Below are 16,518 nucleotides of genomic sequence, written 5' to 3'. Positions count from 1 at the left end.
TTCCAGTTTACAAAATGCTGTCATATCCGATATTGTATCTGGGCCATACAACTGCCTACATGGTGGGCAGAATGAGGTTTATGATCCCCATTATACAGATGACAACCCCAAGGTCCCTGATATTAAGTATCTGGCCTGAGGCTGCACAGGAAGTGGCCAAGCAGAGTACTGAGCCCGGCCTCCTGGCACACCTGCCACTGCATCCTGCTCTGAGCAATTTTTATAAAATGAGACCTCTGGGGCAGGTGAGCATGTTTCTATTCTCTGAACAAACCACTGAGTAAAAAAACACGAATCATTTATTCTTTGGTTGTCTACACAGACACTTAAATACTGTATTGCTGTCATGTGGCTGCCTGAGCAAGCCTCTGGGGGGTGGCTCTGGGCCTGCGTCCTGAGCCCTCAGCCAGGTCCAGAGGTGGGAGGGCCATCCTGCCATGTCCACTCCAAAAGCAGTAGCACCGCGCAGACGACTGTGAGCAGGGTCCCCTTGGCTGGGCAGCAGACATAAGTGCCCCTCTGCTCCATGGCCCCCAGTGGCTGGCCAGTTCGGGGGACAGGACAGAGTTCCTCACAGTGGGTCTAATCATCCATTCATGGTTGGCTGGATGCTGTCAGAGCTCATCCTTGTGCCCTGACTCACTGCTGGAGACAGACTCCTCCACAGGTTTGGGGGGGCCCTGCTGCGCTTCCTGGGGCTGCTCCTGGGGGAGGTCCATCTCTTCTGGGGTGAAGAGCATCTTCACCAGGTCGTCCGCCTGCACCCTGTCCTGCAACAACAAACTCCTGCTATTCAGAGAGGCATCTGGACCAAGTACTCACCACCTCTCAGGTACTACTTCCTGGAGAGCAAAAAGGCTCTTCCTCAGTGGCCTCTGAGCTCATCTCCTTCCCAATAAGTCCCCCTCTCTGGGCAAAGACAGCTGAGGTAGTGCCCAATGAGGAACCAAGAACCAGGGTCATTCCCCATCTTGGCCTGCCCACCAGGAGCCCCATTATAAGTAGGAAAGAAGGGCCAGGGAGGACAAGGCAAAGTGATCACGGTGACAGTGCTGGAGTGAGAAGTCTCCCTGACTCCCAAGCCCAGTGCTCCTTTCGTGTCTGAGCCATTGGTAAGGGGACTGGGGGAGACGGAAGCAGAACAAGGGCCCTTCCAGGTCACAGCAGTATCAGCTGCTCTCACCCGCTCGCTGTGTCTAGCGTCCAAAGTGAACCACAGGGCAATGGCACAGCGTTGCCCTCTGGTGACAGCCTTCACTCCGTGCGGGTTTTCTGTGCCTGAGGAGAATCCCACGGCCCTTCCACACTGGGGCTGCACCTCTGCCTGAAGGGCACAAAGGGGGGACACAGGACAGATTGTAACCTGCCTTCAGAAGAGACATGGGGTCATTAGGTTTCACAATCAAGGATGGCTCCTCAGCCTGGCTTCCCAAAGACCAGAGCTAAAGAGAAAAGGTGACCAGTCAGAGGAGCAATGGACACATCTTAAAGCCCCCCTCTGGGAAGGGGAGGGATGGCCACTAGGAAGACCAACTGGCTGTGACCTGCCTGCTGCACTTTGAGGGTTTCTGTCTCCCAGAAAGGTGGACAAGGGGCACACTCACCGTCACGGTCTTGGCATCTAGTTCAGTGAAATAAAAGTTTCCTCCATCAAAGTCTCCATTTAGGTAAAGAATGGCGCTGAGAAAGACAGAAAGCATCTCAAAACAGACCTTCTCCTCACCCAGCTCCCCAGACAACCCACAGCTCTAGCACCTTCATCTCCAGGTGCTTTCGACCAGCAGTTGGAGAGGGCCTTTCACAGGAAGAAAGCCTTCTAGAACCTCTGAAACTCTACAAATGACTCCCAAATTCCCAGCCCTCCCCTCTCGCCCCACAGAATCCCTATGCCCTTCTCCAAGGTACTTCACTATCCTACTCATTACATTATACTGTAATCATGCCCTTATTATTCAACTTCCCATCCAGAGGGTCTGGGAATAAGGGACTGGACTTTGGAAACAGCTGGTCCCAAATCTGTGTGTGTGGGGGCGGGGAGGGGCAAAGTGCAGGGCACTGGGGGCCTTCAAGTGTGAGCTGGCACCTGTAATCCCGGAAGGTGTAGGCTGGGGGCTCCTTGATGCACACGAGGGCCTCAGCGTTCAGGATGCAGTTGTCCACGTGGACTGGGTGGCTACTGTCCCTCCTCTCAGCCTGTGCCTCTGGGGCCAAGGTAATACATGTGAGCAATGAAGCACCTTAGAAGACATCACAGCTCTCCTATTGGCATGAGAGGCAGGGTGCTTCCCAAAGTGTATCTGGGGCTGCGGGAATGCCCAGTGAATAAGGGGGTCTCTGGCTAAGCCATATCAGCCCAGGGGTCAGGACAGAATCACCTGTATGCCCAATACCATCATTGAAAATCACTGGCCTAAACAAACTCTTGAATGCGGCTCTCCATAATTTGGTTTCTGAGGACCTCACCAGCCTCATCCGATTGCTCCCTCCTTTAATCTTATTCTCTGGAATGGTAACTTTCTTACTTCTCCCAAATACCGGGTTGCTCAATGCCTGTACTCTTTTGCACATGCTGTTTTCTCTGGCTTGCACATCTTCCCATCATCCTGTGTACTCCACAACTCCTATTTATCCTGCACAACTGTCATCACCTCCTCCATGAAGCCCTCCTGACTCCCTGGGTAGATTGACTGTAACTTCCTCCGCTGCACTTATCACCTTGGGTTGCCACTTATTTGTTTACGTTGGTTCCCAAACTAGGATGAAAGGGACCATATCCTGTTCTCCTCCATGTCCTCAGCATCCAGCCAGGGCCTGCACAGCGTGTGCTCAGCGAAGGCTGCCAGGCTGAAGGAGGCCCACCTTCGATTGCGGTGCGGCACACCAGGTGGGAGTAGGAGAAGTAGAGGGGGGTTTCCAGACGGAAGTAGGACTCCATGACGCGCCGCACCTTCTCCGTCACGTTGTAGTACAGGTGGGCGCTTTGCAGAGGAACTTTCCCTTCCTGTCCCAGCTGCCAAGGAGACCAATGGTCAGCTTCCCTGAATGCCCCTCTGTGGGCCAACAGGGACCGTGGAGAACCCAGAGCCCACTCCTCGTGCCCTGCCACAGGTGCAGCCTCTCTGCTTCCCACATGCAGCACCCTTACTTTATCGCATTTCCCCCTCTCCTTCATACTCCTCTTTATGAATAATTTGTGCATGCTGTGCAGAAAGACAGACCCTGGAGCCAGGCATTCTTCTGAAAGCACTCTCACGGCTTTGGATAGCAGTCTTGTCTTGCTTGCCTCATTTTATTATGCTTGGTTTAATAGCCAGGATTCAAAAGTTAACCTCACTCAGCTTAATTTATCCACCCGCCACAGTAGCTGGAACGTGGATAGGCAAACTTCTTTAACCCTTCTTACCACCATCCCCAGCTCCTCCCCAAAGCCTGGGCCTCTCCCTCCCCCACTCCACACTCTAGAATGCCAAGTACTGACTCTACCTTGAGGGCTTTGAAGACAGTGACGCCATAGAACTTTTCGTTGGGGGTATGAGGAGAGGTTTGGCCCCGATAGCCATCTCCTGAAGTTGCGGCTGCCTGCAAGGCCCAAAAAGCAGGTAGAGTTAGCCAGGCCAGCTGACCATGTCTTCTGAGGCCCTCAGGCTAGGAAGCACTGAGTGCAGGGAGCTGGGCCCTCAGGGAGAAGGTGTGGTCACCGGCTCCTTTACATTGGTCAGTCTCTGCAGCTCCCGGCACTCATCTTCAGAGACTACACCGTCCATCACCACCCGCTGGGAACCATTCAAGACTTTGGAATTCATGGTAAGACGGATGCCTTCATAGAGCAGGGGGCCACCTACAAAGCAATAAGACCTGGGTAAATCCAACAGTCATTCTGTCCAGACACTCTCCTTCAGATTCTGCTTCCCTGTGAGGAATAGAAATTCCAACTGTTTCCTGTTCACCAGAGAAATCTCTAGTTCAGTCACTTCCAAAGTTAGGGTGATCCAGAGGACAGAACTTGGAGCTGAAGGACAGGAAGGAGGTCCTAGTTCTAGTCCTAACTCTACTCCCAAATAGCTGCTGGCTCTTGAACTGTCACAAACTATTGAGGAAACATCATAAACACATTCCTAAAACATGAGCTCCAGAATCAGAAGGAACCGGGTTTGACTCTTGGATCCTCCCACTAATGAGCTGTGTGATGTTGGTAAGTTACTTAACCTCCCTGAGCCTTAATTTTCTCATCTGTAATACATCATAAGTGTGATGCCTGTTTGATGTAAAGAACAGGGAAGTTAAAAGTTTAGCCCAATATTTGGCACATAGTAAATGCTCAAGTTTGGCTACCATATAACTACCATCACATCATCATCATCGATTTAAAATGAAGACCTTACAATCTATCCAATCCACCTCCCAGGCAGTTAACAGAGTAAAAGCACCTTAAAAACAAAGGAAGTCTGGACAAATTCTTTTTACATGCTAATCTGGTTAAATTAATCACTGATAATTTAAGCAACTGTAGACCAAAGGCCAGCCTTTTTCTTTTCAACTTCTTATGGTGTTTCTCTGTACTGGAGACATCCTAGAGACTCAATCCAATTGTATTTATTTACTGAGGACTCAGTGTGTGCCAGGCACTGTGCTAGATAAGATGATGGATTAACACCTCAAGACAGCATCTGCTCCAACAATTATACAAATAACCAGCACAAGGCAGACCTTGTGAAAGTACAAACAAAAGTGCCTTGGAAGTTCAACAGAAAGAGGGAGGGGATCCCAACTGGCCAGAAGATTAAGGAAGGCTTTGCAGGGTGTAGGGTGTATCTGAGATGCTTCACAGGTAGGGATGATGGGAAGTGAATTAAGAGGAGGGATAGGCATGAATAAAGACTTCTGGGCAGAGAGAGGCTCCAGGAACAGGAACAGCCAAGTGTGGATGAAGAGAAGGTGCAACTGGGGGAAGAACAGAACACATGGTTAATGGGGCCGGCAGGGAGGATGCCATCAGAGTCCCCATGTCTGGAAGAGTGGGAAGGGGCAAGGACAGACAGGAAGAGAAAAGACCTAGGGCAGACAGGAGCTGCTAGGGCCTGAAGCAGGCCTGAGGCAATGGGAAAAGAAAAGGGTTGGACAGAGAGAGGAGAAACAGCTGAGTCATAATCAGGAGGCGTCCTTGGAGAACTGGAGGCACAGACAAGGAAGGGAAGAACAAAGGAAACCTAAAGATTTTGAGGCTCGGTAATAGGAAGAATGATGGAAGTTGGGAGAAAACAGTTAGGAAGTAGGGAGACAGGATGTGTTTTGTCCTATAAATACTCACCAAAGTGAACTAAATTAGTGTTAATAAGGAGTCTTTTTTATTAACCAGAAACCAATTCTTAGCGCTTTTTCCAGTTGGAAGCCCTGCTGGTGAGTTAGGAAGGACACCGAGGCGGGGTTAAGCCCTGACCCACACTGGCTCAGATCCTGAGGCTGGCCCACAGTAAGCTTGGTGCTGCCAGGAGTGCTGCTCAGCCAGTGTGTGGCTGACCTGCCTTGCTGCCTCCATGACAGCGCAGATGGCTCTGAGCTCTGTCCTCTCACCTTCCCGGGTCAGTCTGCTCACATCCAGGGACTCCTTGGTCTTCTCTTCCACAAGGGTCTCAATTTCTTTCATCAGGTTTCCAATCTCCTGAGAGATGCGGACAGCTGTTTCCCGTTCTGACCTGTGAACACAGACACTCTGAGGACTGGATTCTGGGGCTGGCCTTGGCTCCCATTCCAACTTCCCAGACTGGACCTTCCCACCCCTTGCCAGGAGTTCACATCTGCCTGGGCTCAGGAAGCCTCAAGTGCTTCATCAGACCGATCCAAGCATGCAGTTTCTTCAAGGTCCTCACTTCTGTTTCTCTTGTAGTCTCTTGGGAATCACCTCCTCTGGAGTCCATGAATCCTAAAAGCAGGTGAAGAAAATATTAACAGAGTAGGGTGATCTACTTAATCTTCCAGGTCTCGATGCATAGAATAAGGTCTACAAAAGAATCTACCTTTATCGCTTGCCTTGTCTCAGCAGATAAAGTGAGAGGTCTCTGAACCATAGTCACCTCTAGCTAGCTGCCCGGAATTCCTCTGTCATTCTCTGTCTCTTATCCATGAGTTGCACAGATCCGATGTCAGGTTCAGCCCCCTAACAGTTTTCTTCCCAGAGTCACAGAGCACACCACTCACCCCCATCCTTTGCCCCCTCACACTCCCACTCCTCCCGCAGCTCCTGTACCCCAACTCACTGGATCAACAAAGGGAATTCCAAAAACATCATAAGCGAAGAAAAGCAATTCTTTCTCCAGCAGGCTTCGCTGTCGGTACTCCTGGGCACTCTGAGGAAACAAAGTGGAAGGAATACCCTGGAAATCAGCTGTCAGTAAACTCAGGGGCGTGGAGGAGGCCGCATTCTACATCTTGCTCCCAGTGTGACCTGAGGCTCCTCTCCCACTATCACCAGTATGTCTGTTCCCCAGTCTGGGACAAAAGTCTCACTTCTATGCTCAAGGGTTCCTCTTGCCTGGCTCAAGCAGTTCCTCTGAGGATGGCATAGTCAGGCTCCCCCTGAAGGGAGAAAGCTCCCTTCCTCCCCCTGCCGCCCCCACTAATCCTCAAGACAGAAAATCTGATGACTCTCAGGAGATGTGGAAATATTTCTCAAAGGAGAGTTCCTTCTTGACTTCTGCAAAAGTTTAATCCTCAGGAAGGAAACCTAGATGTGTTATTCACTGAATCTTTACAGCCACCTTTGAGGTTGATACTATTATCCTCATCAGACGAAGGCACTGAGGTGCAAAGAGGAGATGTGACTTGTTTCAGGTGACACAACAGGAAATGGTAGAGTATGGGCCTGCATTTAACCTAGGTCCTTCGAGTCCTAAAGCCCATGTGCTTTTTATTTTGCCACTGCCTCCTGTCAGACTTGGAACAGACCATGTCCCTCCCTGGAGACAGGCAGCTGCAGCAAGCCCTGTCCACATGTGCTCACAGGTAGGGCTTACCCAGGGCAGGGAAACTAAGTACCTTACACGGTCACATCTTTCCCTAGGTGCCCTGCTAGTCTCCAAGCAGCAGAAGAAAAAGAAAAAAAAGAAGACATTATTAGTTGAAATAAAAGATGAAGGCGGTAAAGAAAATGTTAATGATGTCAAAGAGTTCTATAGCATTTATTATATTTACTCAAGAGGAAGATGGAAATTTTCCCCTATGAAATTGGCTTCCTTCACCAAGTTCTAGACACCAAGCTAGATAAGTTATCCCGTCCAACCCTCCCAACAGCTCTATGAGGCAGCTAGGGAGCAAATCCCACTTCTACTATTTATTCATTCAACACCAATTTATTGAATATCAGCTATATGTCAGGAACTGTGCCAGCATAAGGCAGAGAAACAGATTCCAGTCACCATACTAGCCATAGGCCACTGTGAAAGTTAATTCATCTCTTAAAGCCTAAACACCCTCATCTCTAAAATGGGAAGAAGAGTGCCCACCTGACAGGGTGTCTGTGATGATTAAATGAGATAATGGGTGTAAACCGCCTCGTACCGTGCTTGGCCTGAGACAGGGCTCAACAAATGTTAGCTACCTTCTTTCCAGAAGGGAAGTTCTAGTTAAACATGGTAGAGTGACCATATGGGCATATTTCCCTTTCTGCCTCACACTAACTAATATGACATAAAGGTGTGTGTGGGGGGGGAGTCTCAACCTAGCAAGACAAAGACATTGGGAGAAGTACCATCTTCCAGCCAGATGGTCACCATCTAGTGGCCACAGAGGACAACTGCAAGGTAACCTGTTTTCCATGTGGGAGGAGATGGCCAGAGAAAGATTATTTCTATTGTAGATTTCAGGATTCCAGAGCCAGGAAGGATGAACCTTGGTTTTTTCCTTCAAGGTATGTTGGTGACCCCACCTCACTGAGTTGTTATGAGGATCAAATGAAATAAAAGCTGGGAAAGAATTTTGTAAGCTGTTAAGATGCATCACATGTATCTGATGGGTAGTTATTTTCAATGGTAAGCGGCTCGACAGTGACCAGAGGAAAAATTAACCACCCTGGGCTGTAGTACATGCAGGCCAGAAGACTGTAAGGAGCGCGCCTTGCTCTACCTGTGCGTTCCTGAGCTAAGTGGACAGTGCCATGCATGCATCTCCCAAGCTCGGAACTTGGTGCCTAAGTAGATATGAAGAGGAGGGAGGAGTGAAAACACTCCCCACCTTCTTCTGCCAATCCACTCCCTACCTCCACCTAGTCAGTTCCCCTCTTCTAGCCACTGCCTCACTCAGGCTCTCCTCTGTACCACCTCAGCAGCCTCCGACAGGGGTGCTGCTTCCAGCACCCTCCCATTCTGAGTCATCCACCATCACATCTTCTCAGGATATTGCTTAAAACCCTTTGAGGGCTCCCTACTGTTGGCTTCATGGACTAGAGTCCAAGGTACTGGTGTGGCACTCAAGACCCTTCAAAATCTGATCTTCCCAGTCCTCATTTCCTGTAACTTCCCAGTATTATCTTTCATTTACATGAAACAATTGTCCAGGTTGTTTGCACATGTTGTTCTCTGTCTAAAAGGCCCTTCCCTGCCTCATTCACCTACTAAAGGCTTTTAAAACCAACTGTCAACACCGTTTTCTCTTGTGAAGCGTTCCCTGATTTACCAGTTAATTACTTCTCTTCCATGCTTCCACCATAGCTTGCTCACATGTCTACTATTCTATCTAACCACACAGTATTCTATAAATTTTGGATTATATATTTTTCTGTATCATCAGTGTCATAAGGTGTGTTTTAGATGGCATTTAAAAAGACATGAAAGTCATACATACACAGCTATAAGAAATACAGAGTATCGACGGCCATAAACAGAAACCTTCAGTCTCCCTTCCCAGGCCTGTGTCTCAGGATAACCCCAATTAAGTTTCTTACCAATCTGTCCAGAAGTTTATAATTTAAAATTTAAAGCATATGTATGTACTTTAAAAAAACGTAAGTAGGATTTAATATAATTACAGTTCTGTATCTTCTTATTTTTCTTTACCTAAAATTGTATCAGAGATAATTTCACATTGGTGCATAGTAATCTATTCATGTATTAGTTGTCTTGTATGTCATTGAATAAATGTAGCATAATTTATTTAATCAGTCCCCAAATTGATGGCATTTACCTTGTTACCTGTTTTTTGCTTTTAGCAACAATGTTCCAGTGCACATTTGTGCACATTTACCTTTGCATGCTTATGCAGTACAGCTGTGGGGTTGTTAGTCCCATTGCTGATTCAATGAACAGTCCAATTTACAATTCCACCAACAGTGCAGGAATGTGCCTGCTTTATCACCTCCTACATTTCTCCAATATATTTGTTGCATAAACAACTGAGTGGCCTCTAGAGTAATTATAGATATTTACCATTTCTTTGGCAAAATGAAAAACTGGTAAAATTATAGCCATTTTTAAAAATAATGTAGATGGGGGTTTGGGAGAGGTCAGCATGAAATAGGTAATTCAGAGCCACAGTGATAAGCCACGCTCTGTTTCAGGAAGTGGCTGAGGTTAGAGGTGAGGAAACTGACTACCTGCAACGTGTGTTCTATCAGCAAGACCCCTATGATGCCACTGATTCATAAAACACTGTACACACTCGTACTGCACCTGTCAGCTCACTATCTCATTTGACCTTCATATTCATCCTGCATTGAAGACAGAGCAAGAACCATAATCTCATTTTACAGAAGAAACTGAGACACAGAGAGGCAATGCAGCATGCCTAAGATCCCCGTGAAGTGACAGAGATCACATGGCTAGTGAGTGGGGGAGCCAGGACTTGAGCCCAGACTAGTGACTTTAAATCTACCTCATTGCTCTGGGCTCAAGGAGGAGAATGTACATATGTGCAAGGCATACGTACAAATAGCAAGGTTTATGGTATCAAACTTCATTAAGTTAAAAGCAGAGAACTTCTCATGTTTTTAATACAAAAATAATACTCATTCACTGCAGGGAATTTCAAAAATATAAATGAAATACAAAAATCATCATAATTCCGCCACCCAGAAATAATCATTGCTAACATATTGGTGCATTTCATTTGTGCCACTGTATCATATAGATTTTTCTCCTTGTTTTAGAGATAGGAATAATGCTGAAAGAGGGTGCGATCAGACAATGGCAGAAAGAAAAGGGGATAGGGAGGAAAATGAAGATAGCGAGGAGGGAAGCAAAAACAAAACAAAACATTACATTAAAAATGATAAATCTTGGCCAAATGGTATCGAGTCTCAACGTAGGGGAGTGCCAAAAAGGAAAGAACATGTTGCTTTGCAATTTGCTTTTCCTTGACGACTCAGAGAACATACTTCTGGGCCCAGAACGTGCTAATTAATTAGGCTAGTCACGGCTCTTGCATCATCTTCATGCTTCCTGCGCTCCCTTGTTCTCCCAGCCACAAGTCCTCAGTGTACTTCCACCCTGCCCAGGCACCCTGTCCCCACTGTACACAAGAAGTGCCAGCTCCCCAACCTCTACCCCACTCTCTGCCCTCTCTCTGGGTTCAGCTGGCTGCTGTCGGAGCTAATGCAAGTCTCTCACCTCACGGGGGCCAATGGATCTGGCTTCTTCTTCTCCAAGCATGGCGGTATAGTAGGCGAGATTCTGGTTCATCACCTCATCATTGGGGAAGAAGAGGAGATATGTCTTGGCACATTCAATAGCCTGTGTATAATTTCCAACTGCAAAGTGAAAAAATAAAATAAAATAACTGAGAAGAAAGTGTCTAATCCTGGGTACCAGGAACCACTAGTGTTTAGTTCCAGCTTGAAGCAGTGATGACATGACAAGGTGGCCCACCTGCATAACACAACTTCCTGATTTGCAGGGAAAAGTTATAGAAGAATAAGATGAACAAAAGTTATATAAACATAGAATATAGAATCAATTTTAATGTCCTCAGGGCTGCCTAATATTGAAACAGAAAGAATTAGAACTCTTTGTATGCCAACATATTCAAAAATTCACAAGTAATTCAAACACTGGCCTCAACATTAGGTCAATTTCAGGAATATTCTCATTTTCCTACGTTCTTTTCCGTATGGATTTTCAGAAGAAGGGAGAAGGTTACAATAGCAGATATTCTCTTTGTTGACAGGTGTTAGTTTCAACTGTAAACATCATATACTCTTGAACATACTGTAATGCTTAGCACACAGTAGAAACTCAGTAAAAACCTGCTGGATATTGATAGACCCTCCTGAGAACATCATTGCTATACATGGGAAAAGGGCTGGAAAATGGCCTGTGAACGATTTTAAAAGTTAGTACACCCTTGCCTTTGCTGTGACTTAATTCAGATGCAAAATTAGATTATAAGGAACAAGAGAGAGAGGTCCTAGAGTTTCCCTCTCCCAGTTTTTGGGGCTGCTGGTATCTGCTTTCTTGGCCAGTGGCTTGTGACAAAGCCCCAGGGATCATGTGGCATGGTGCCTACCAGAGCCACAGAGAGAAGGCAAATATGTTAAAGAAAAACAGTAACCATAATCCCTGCCTATCTTGCTTTTGGCTTCTTACTTAAAACAGCAGACAAAGAGGAAAGTCGGCCTTACTGTTATAGTAGGCAAACTGTAGATAATTATAATGCGATGGCAGGAAGTCTTCAAAGGGCTTCTCTCGACTTGGGTGGGAAGCCAGCTCGGTGACACAGTTCTGCTTACAGCTGAGGACCTGGATGTAATGATCTGAAAGGAATCAGAGAGGGGGAATAACCACAAGGATTCAAATTCTGGTTAAGTGTAAGCAATTTTTAGTCAGAGTCCCAGATTTAAGAAATTTAGAAATGAAGCTGAAGATACTATTTATGTATTATTACAACACTGCCCTTAGAGCCCAAGCAGGCCTGACCAATGGGCAGGCCTTGAGCCGTGCACCTGTGATGGCCTGGAAGAGGTCGGCCTTGTATTCAAGGTAGTTGTAGCCATCATAGTCATAGGGTCCTTCGCAGAGGGCACGGCACTCCTCATCCGCCACAAAGTACTCTTGCAGCGCTGACTCTAGGTGGGGTATGGCTTCCTGTGGCTGCTCCTCTGAGTAGAGTCGCACTCCCAGTCGAAACTCGTCCTACTGGGAGGAAGGAGTACTCAAACGCAGGCCATGGACAACCCTCTCTTCCTTGTCACCCACTACTTTCACAGGAGTCCTCGTTTCCTGCTTATCTCAGGTTACGAATGGAAGGGGTGGCTGCTACATAATGAAGGCCTTGTTTAACGGTCTTTACTTGTTTCTTTTGAAATTTAAAAACATTGAACTAAATCTAGAAGAAAGATATATGAGAGTTCAGTGTAATTTGCTTGTATTTTCTGTAGGGCTAAAAGTTTTCAAGATAAAAGTTTAATAAAAAATTTTAACTTTTAAATGTTAGAATGTGGTCTGTGGTGATGAAAGCAGTCTTTCCAGCTGCTTTCAGCTGGATGATTTGGGCTGTTGCATGAAGCTGATTACATACTTTGGTTTTGCTATCTGTGAGACACAGCGCCCATTCTCATGGACAATAACCATTTTCCTTTGTCACAGAATCACTAAAAAAACCCCTAAACTATGTGTAGTTGCATAATGTACTAGGTGTACATAATTTACTTTTAAAAGTCATTCTGATATTGTTTCTAATACCTCTATTTCTAAACTATTAAAACTTAAGAGAATATTAGCTCTTTATAAAAATGCTATATTATCACAGACAACATCTCTTACAGAATCCGTTCTTTTCCTCCTAAATAAATACAATAAACACATTGAAGAACAGTGTAGCACTTATTATAGTGAAAAGCAGAACCTACATGACCAAAAAAAATGTGACTAATAATATGATCTATGTATAAAATGGACTATCATGCAGGCTTTAAAAATTATGTTTTGAAAGAAAGTCTAAAGACATGAGAAAAGACTCATGATATAGTGTTAACTCAAAAAGGATGATGAAAAATATGTAGACGATATGACAGCAAATTAGGTTAAAAAATTATATACAGAAAACTTAAAAAGTAGGTAAGAATATCAACTACCAGTTTTCTTAAGGTGGCGGCATTATAGATGATGACTTTCTGTTTTATATTTATCTACATTTTTCTAATGTTGTATAATGAACATACAATACTTCTGTAATCAGAAAACAACCCCAGTAAACATCACTCTAATAAAAAGAAAGAGAGGAAGGGATAAAGTTTTTTCACCATATGGGGTTTGGCCTCAAGATCCTTGAAGTCAGCCTCCTTCACCCCAGACATGGTCTGGTAATAGTCTAGGTTCTGACGCATCTCCATATGCTCGGGATTGCCCACGAAAAAGGTGTGTGCCGCTGCTACAGCTTTCTCCAACTTGTTTATCTAAGAATGAAGCACAAGAACATGATGCACATCCAAAGCCTGAAGAATTGTGTCTGAATGTGCAGTCCACAGTAAACAGGAAATCTCAGCCTTCCTGAGCCTTCTACTCAGCATGCCCCAGCCCCTGCCTGCCCCAGAAAACACACCTATGGCAGGAACTACATAGCAGAGATAAGGAGCACAGGGCCCTAGGCAGATTTTCAGCTACTTCCCAAATCGGGCCTAGGGGTCCCCCAAATTACAAGAGGTAATGCTTCAACAGTGTAAACATTCTATTTTAAAACACAAGTCATATTGTAGGGAGAATGCTATGGAAGACTAACTGCCCAAATAATATATTCTCTAGATTCAAATGTACCAAGTGAATTGAAGAAAGGTCTAAGGCTTCAAAAATTTAGGGGTAGCGAGAAAAGAGCACTTAACAATTAGATCGTGCCTAAGAATTTGCCTAGAATTTTTTTTTTTTTTTTTTGCATAAAGTGTTTTCAACGCATTCGAGGAAAAGGTGGGTGGCTGAAAAATCCTAAGATCATATACAAAATCCAGACATGGCATCTTCTGACTCAAAGTCCAGGGCTCATGAAGTTAAAACAAGTGGTTATAAAGAATTCTGAGGGGAAAAAATTCACAACAGGCCACAATAATGTACATAGAAATGGATTTCAGCGTATCAAAGTTACACAGGATCAAAGGTAGAATCCAAAATAAATCACTGATGATCTAATGATTAACTACATAGGCTTTGGTGTCAGATGGATTAGTGACAAATGTAGGATTAATTCCTCACTTGCTGGGGCTTTAGACAAGTTAAAGTTTAGTCTCTAAATTCAGTTCCCTAATCTGTCATCTAGAGATAGCACTCACTACCTCATAGCATTGTTGGGAAGGTTAGATAAACTAACATATATGCATCTTTTAATTCATGGTGCTAGGCGCATATTAAGTATTCAATAAATGTAAATCTTAGCATATTATTAATATGCTTTAATTTTTTCTTTTCGATCATCGGTACTAGTAAATGCACACTAAACAAGGACCCAGCCCTGGGTGTGACCCTAAAATAGCTAAGTGACCCAAGGTCAATAATCCTTATCTCTGTATCTCAGTTTCCTTAACTGTAAAATCAGGAATTCTCTCGTCTATCCCTTTCATGGATTTATTCTCTCTCCCATCTTTCAGCATTGCTCTTGCCTTTCTCTTTTCTCCTCCTACTCCTCACTCCATCCTTGTTTACTCCCTGAGAACTGAGGCACCTATTTTCCTTCTAATGTGAACAACCGCACTCCTCTTCTAATGGTTCACACTGCCACCACTTCTTCCAAGGATTATTCCATATTCCACATGGCTTCCAGAATTAGCATTCTGATGATGGCTCCCTGACGCCTGCAGAATTCTCTTCCCAGTCTGGCCTCACTCTATCTGGAATGGCTGTCCTTGCTCTCCTCTAGCAATACTTAGGATCAGCTTCAAATGGCACCTCTTCTCTCTGATTTCTCTGAGACAAAGCTACATTCTCCCTCCTTTGTGCTTCCACAGCCCTATGTACACACCCTTTTAGTAGCCCTCACTATAGTGATTCTTACAGCAAAGTGAGATAGACAAAAAAAAAGTCAAGCATTTTAATTACCTGTACAAGAACTGGAATGCAATACGTATTCAATAAATGTTTGCCAAAGAATTTTTTAAAGTGCTGTTAAGTGGCATGACCAAAGACATAGCCCAATTATTTTGGTTTCAAGTCTGAGTAACTAGGAGGAATGGAACAGGACTGTGTACACAAAATGATTTTGTAGAGGTGGAAATCAGGTCTCCATAATTTTCTAAGGTTGAATTGAATATCTATTAAACTATAGATATAATAGATATGCAGCACAGCCAGCACCTACCTTATTGCCAAGATCTGGGCAAATGAATTAATAAACACAAAGTACTTAAAATAGTGCCTGAAAGTATGCGCTGGCTATCATCATTATCATCATCAAACAAACCAGGAGTACTCCAAAACCATGTATGCACTTGGACTTAAGGCACTCTGGAATTCCTAAAATTACTCATTTTCTTTGGAAACCTGACAGACCAGCCAGAGGGTCCCCCACAGGGAGGAGCCAGACAGCCCCTACTGGCGACGTGGCAACCTCGCTTCTTGGAGAAAAAGCTGCAGCACTCGGGCAGCAGGAAAAGCTGAAAAACGAACCGGAAGGAAGACAGTGTAGAAAGGTCTTAGCTTACAATGAAGTCGGGATGAGAGACCCAAGCTGCCGCTTTAGTTCCCTCTAGGAGGTCTCCCGGGAAAACATCAAGCCAAGTTTGCCTTGGTGAGTGCCTTAACCCCAAGTTGGACCTTTTGGGGTCACCACTGATTAGGCGAACCCGACGAGGCAGTTTTCCCGGCAGAGTCCTTGCTCTCCCCTTGTCCTAGGAGACCTCCTCGGCCAGGAGGCCACTCTCTCTCTCCGCGGACACTTCCTGGCCCCCGACCCCCGGGATCGCCTGCAACCACGCCAAGAAGGACCCCAGCCGCCCGCGCCCGAACAGATCTGCACCTTGAAGTAGGCGACCTGCAGGTAGTTGTAGGGGCTCCGCTTGTGGAACTCCAACTCTAGTTCCTCGCTGAGCGAGTGGGCGGCTGGCGGCCCCAGGCAGCGGCGCAGGCAGGAGGCGCGGCGCAGCAGGCCTCCGAAGAAGTGCAGGTCTTGCAAGGCAGCGGCGCCCGAGGCCTGTGTCAGGCTCGGGGGCGAGTCGGGGTCCAGCTCCCACGGGAAGTCTGCGGCACACTGGGTGCGGCAGCGCAGGCGAAGGGCGCGCAGGGCGGCCCGCGAGCGCAGCGCGCGCTCCATGCTCAGTACCACTCCCGGCCAGTCCCCGCGCGCGTAGGCCGCGGTCCCCTCGGCGAAGAGCAGATCAGGCGCCGACATGTCCCACCCAGCCTCGGACTCGACCTGAGCTCGGGAGGCAGTGGCGATGACAGCCAGCAGTGTGGTCAGCAGCCCCAAGGCGTGTGCCGCCATCGCCTCCTCAGACCTAACCGTATGGTTCTCCACCGCCACGGAGACCGGAGACCCACCCCCGGGAAGCCTCGCCCCTGATCTAAGCCCCGCCCCAAATTGGGCGGTGCATGACTCCGCCCCTCAATGGAACCT

The 16,518-nt window shown here is 46.4% G+C and overlaps 1 protein-coding gene across 1 annotated transcript; it reads right to left on the bottom strand.

Annotated features, from left to right (window-relative positions):
- Positions 1 to 281: 281 nt before the first annotated feature.
- P3H1 (prolyl 3-hydroxylase 1) lies at positions 282 to 16,461 on the bottom strand. The gene is made up of 15 exons (XM_039868811.1): positions 15,922 to 16,461; positions 13,226 to 13,378; positions 11,927 to 12,116; positions 11,606 to 11,737; positions 10,596 to 10,735; positions 6,255 to 6,344; positions 5,868 to 5,920; positions 5,572 to 5,693; positions 3,711 to 3,838; positions 3,484 to 3,579; positions 2,860 to 3,010; positions 2,084 to 2,201; positions 1,605 to 1,680; positions 1,184 to 1,324; positions 282 to 770 (listed from the first exon to the last, which is right to left on the bottom strand). Exons 1-15 carry the CDS (start codon positions 16,384 to 16,386, stop codon positions 615 to 617), a joined length of 2,211 nt encoding a protein of 736 aa, XP_039724745.1. The 5' UTR covers positions 16,387 to 16,461; the 3' UTR covers positions 282 to 614.
- Positions 16,462 to 16,518: the final 57 nt, after the last annotated feature.

This window comes from Pteropus medius, unplaced genomic scaffold, assembly GCF_902729225.1.
Source record: "Pteropus medius unplaced genomic scaffold, Ma_sr-lr_union100, whole genome shotgun sequence".
In the NCBI taxonomy this organism is placed as follows: Eukaryota; Metazoa; Chordata; class Mammalia; order Chiroptera; family Pteropodidae; genus Pteropus; species Pteropus medius.
Note: the sequence above shows the minus strand (reverse complement) of the source record. Positions and strands in the feature narration are given on the sequence as shown.

What these genes read in the sequence shown, in the direction of transcription:
- P3H1 (XM_039868811.1), bottom strand. Translation starts at nt 16,386, where the DNA reads ATGGCGGCACACGCCTTGGGGCTGCTGACCACACTGCTGGCTGTCATC. An exon ending in ACAGTTTGCCTACTATAACA is followed by an intron (nt 10,736 to 11,605) that starts GTAAGGCCGACT and finishes TTCACTTTGCAG; the next exon opens with TTGGAAATTATACACAGGCT. An exon ending in AGCTGCAGAGACTGACCAAT is followed by an intron (nt 3,580 to 3,710) that starts GTAAAGGAGCCG and finishes TGGGCCTTGCAG; the next exon opens with GCAGCCGCAACTTCAGGAGA.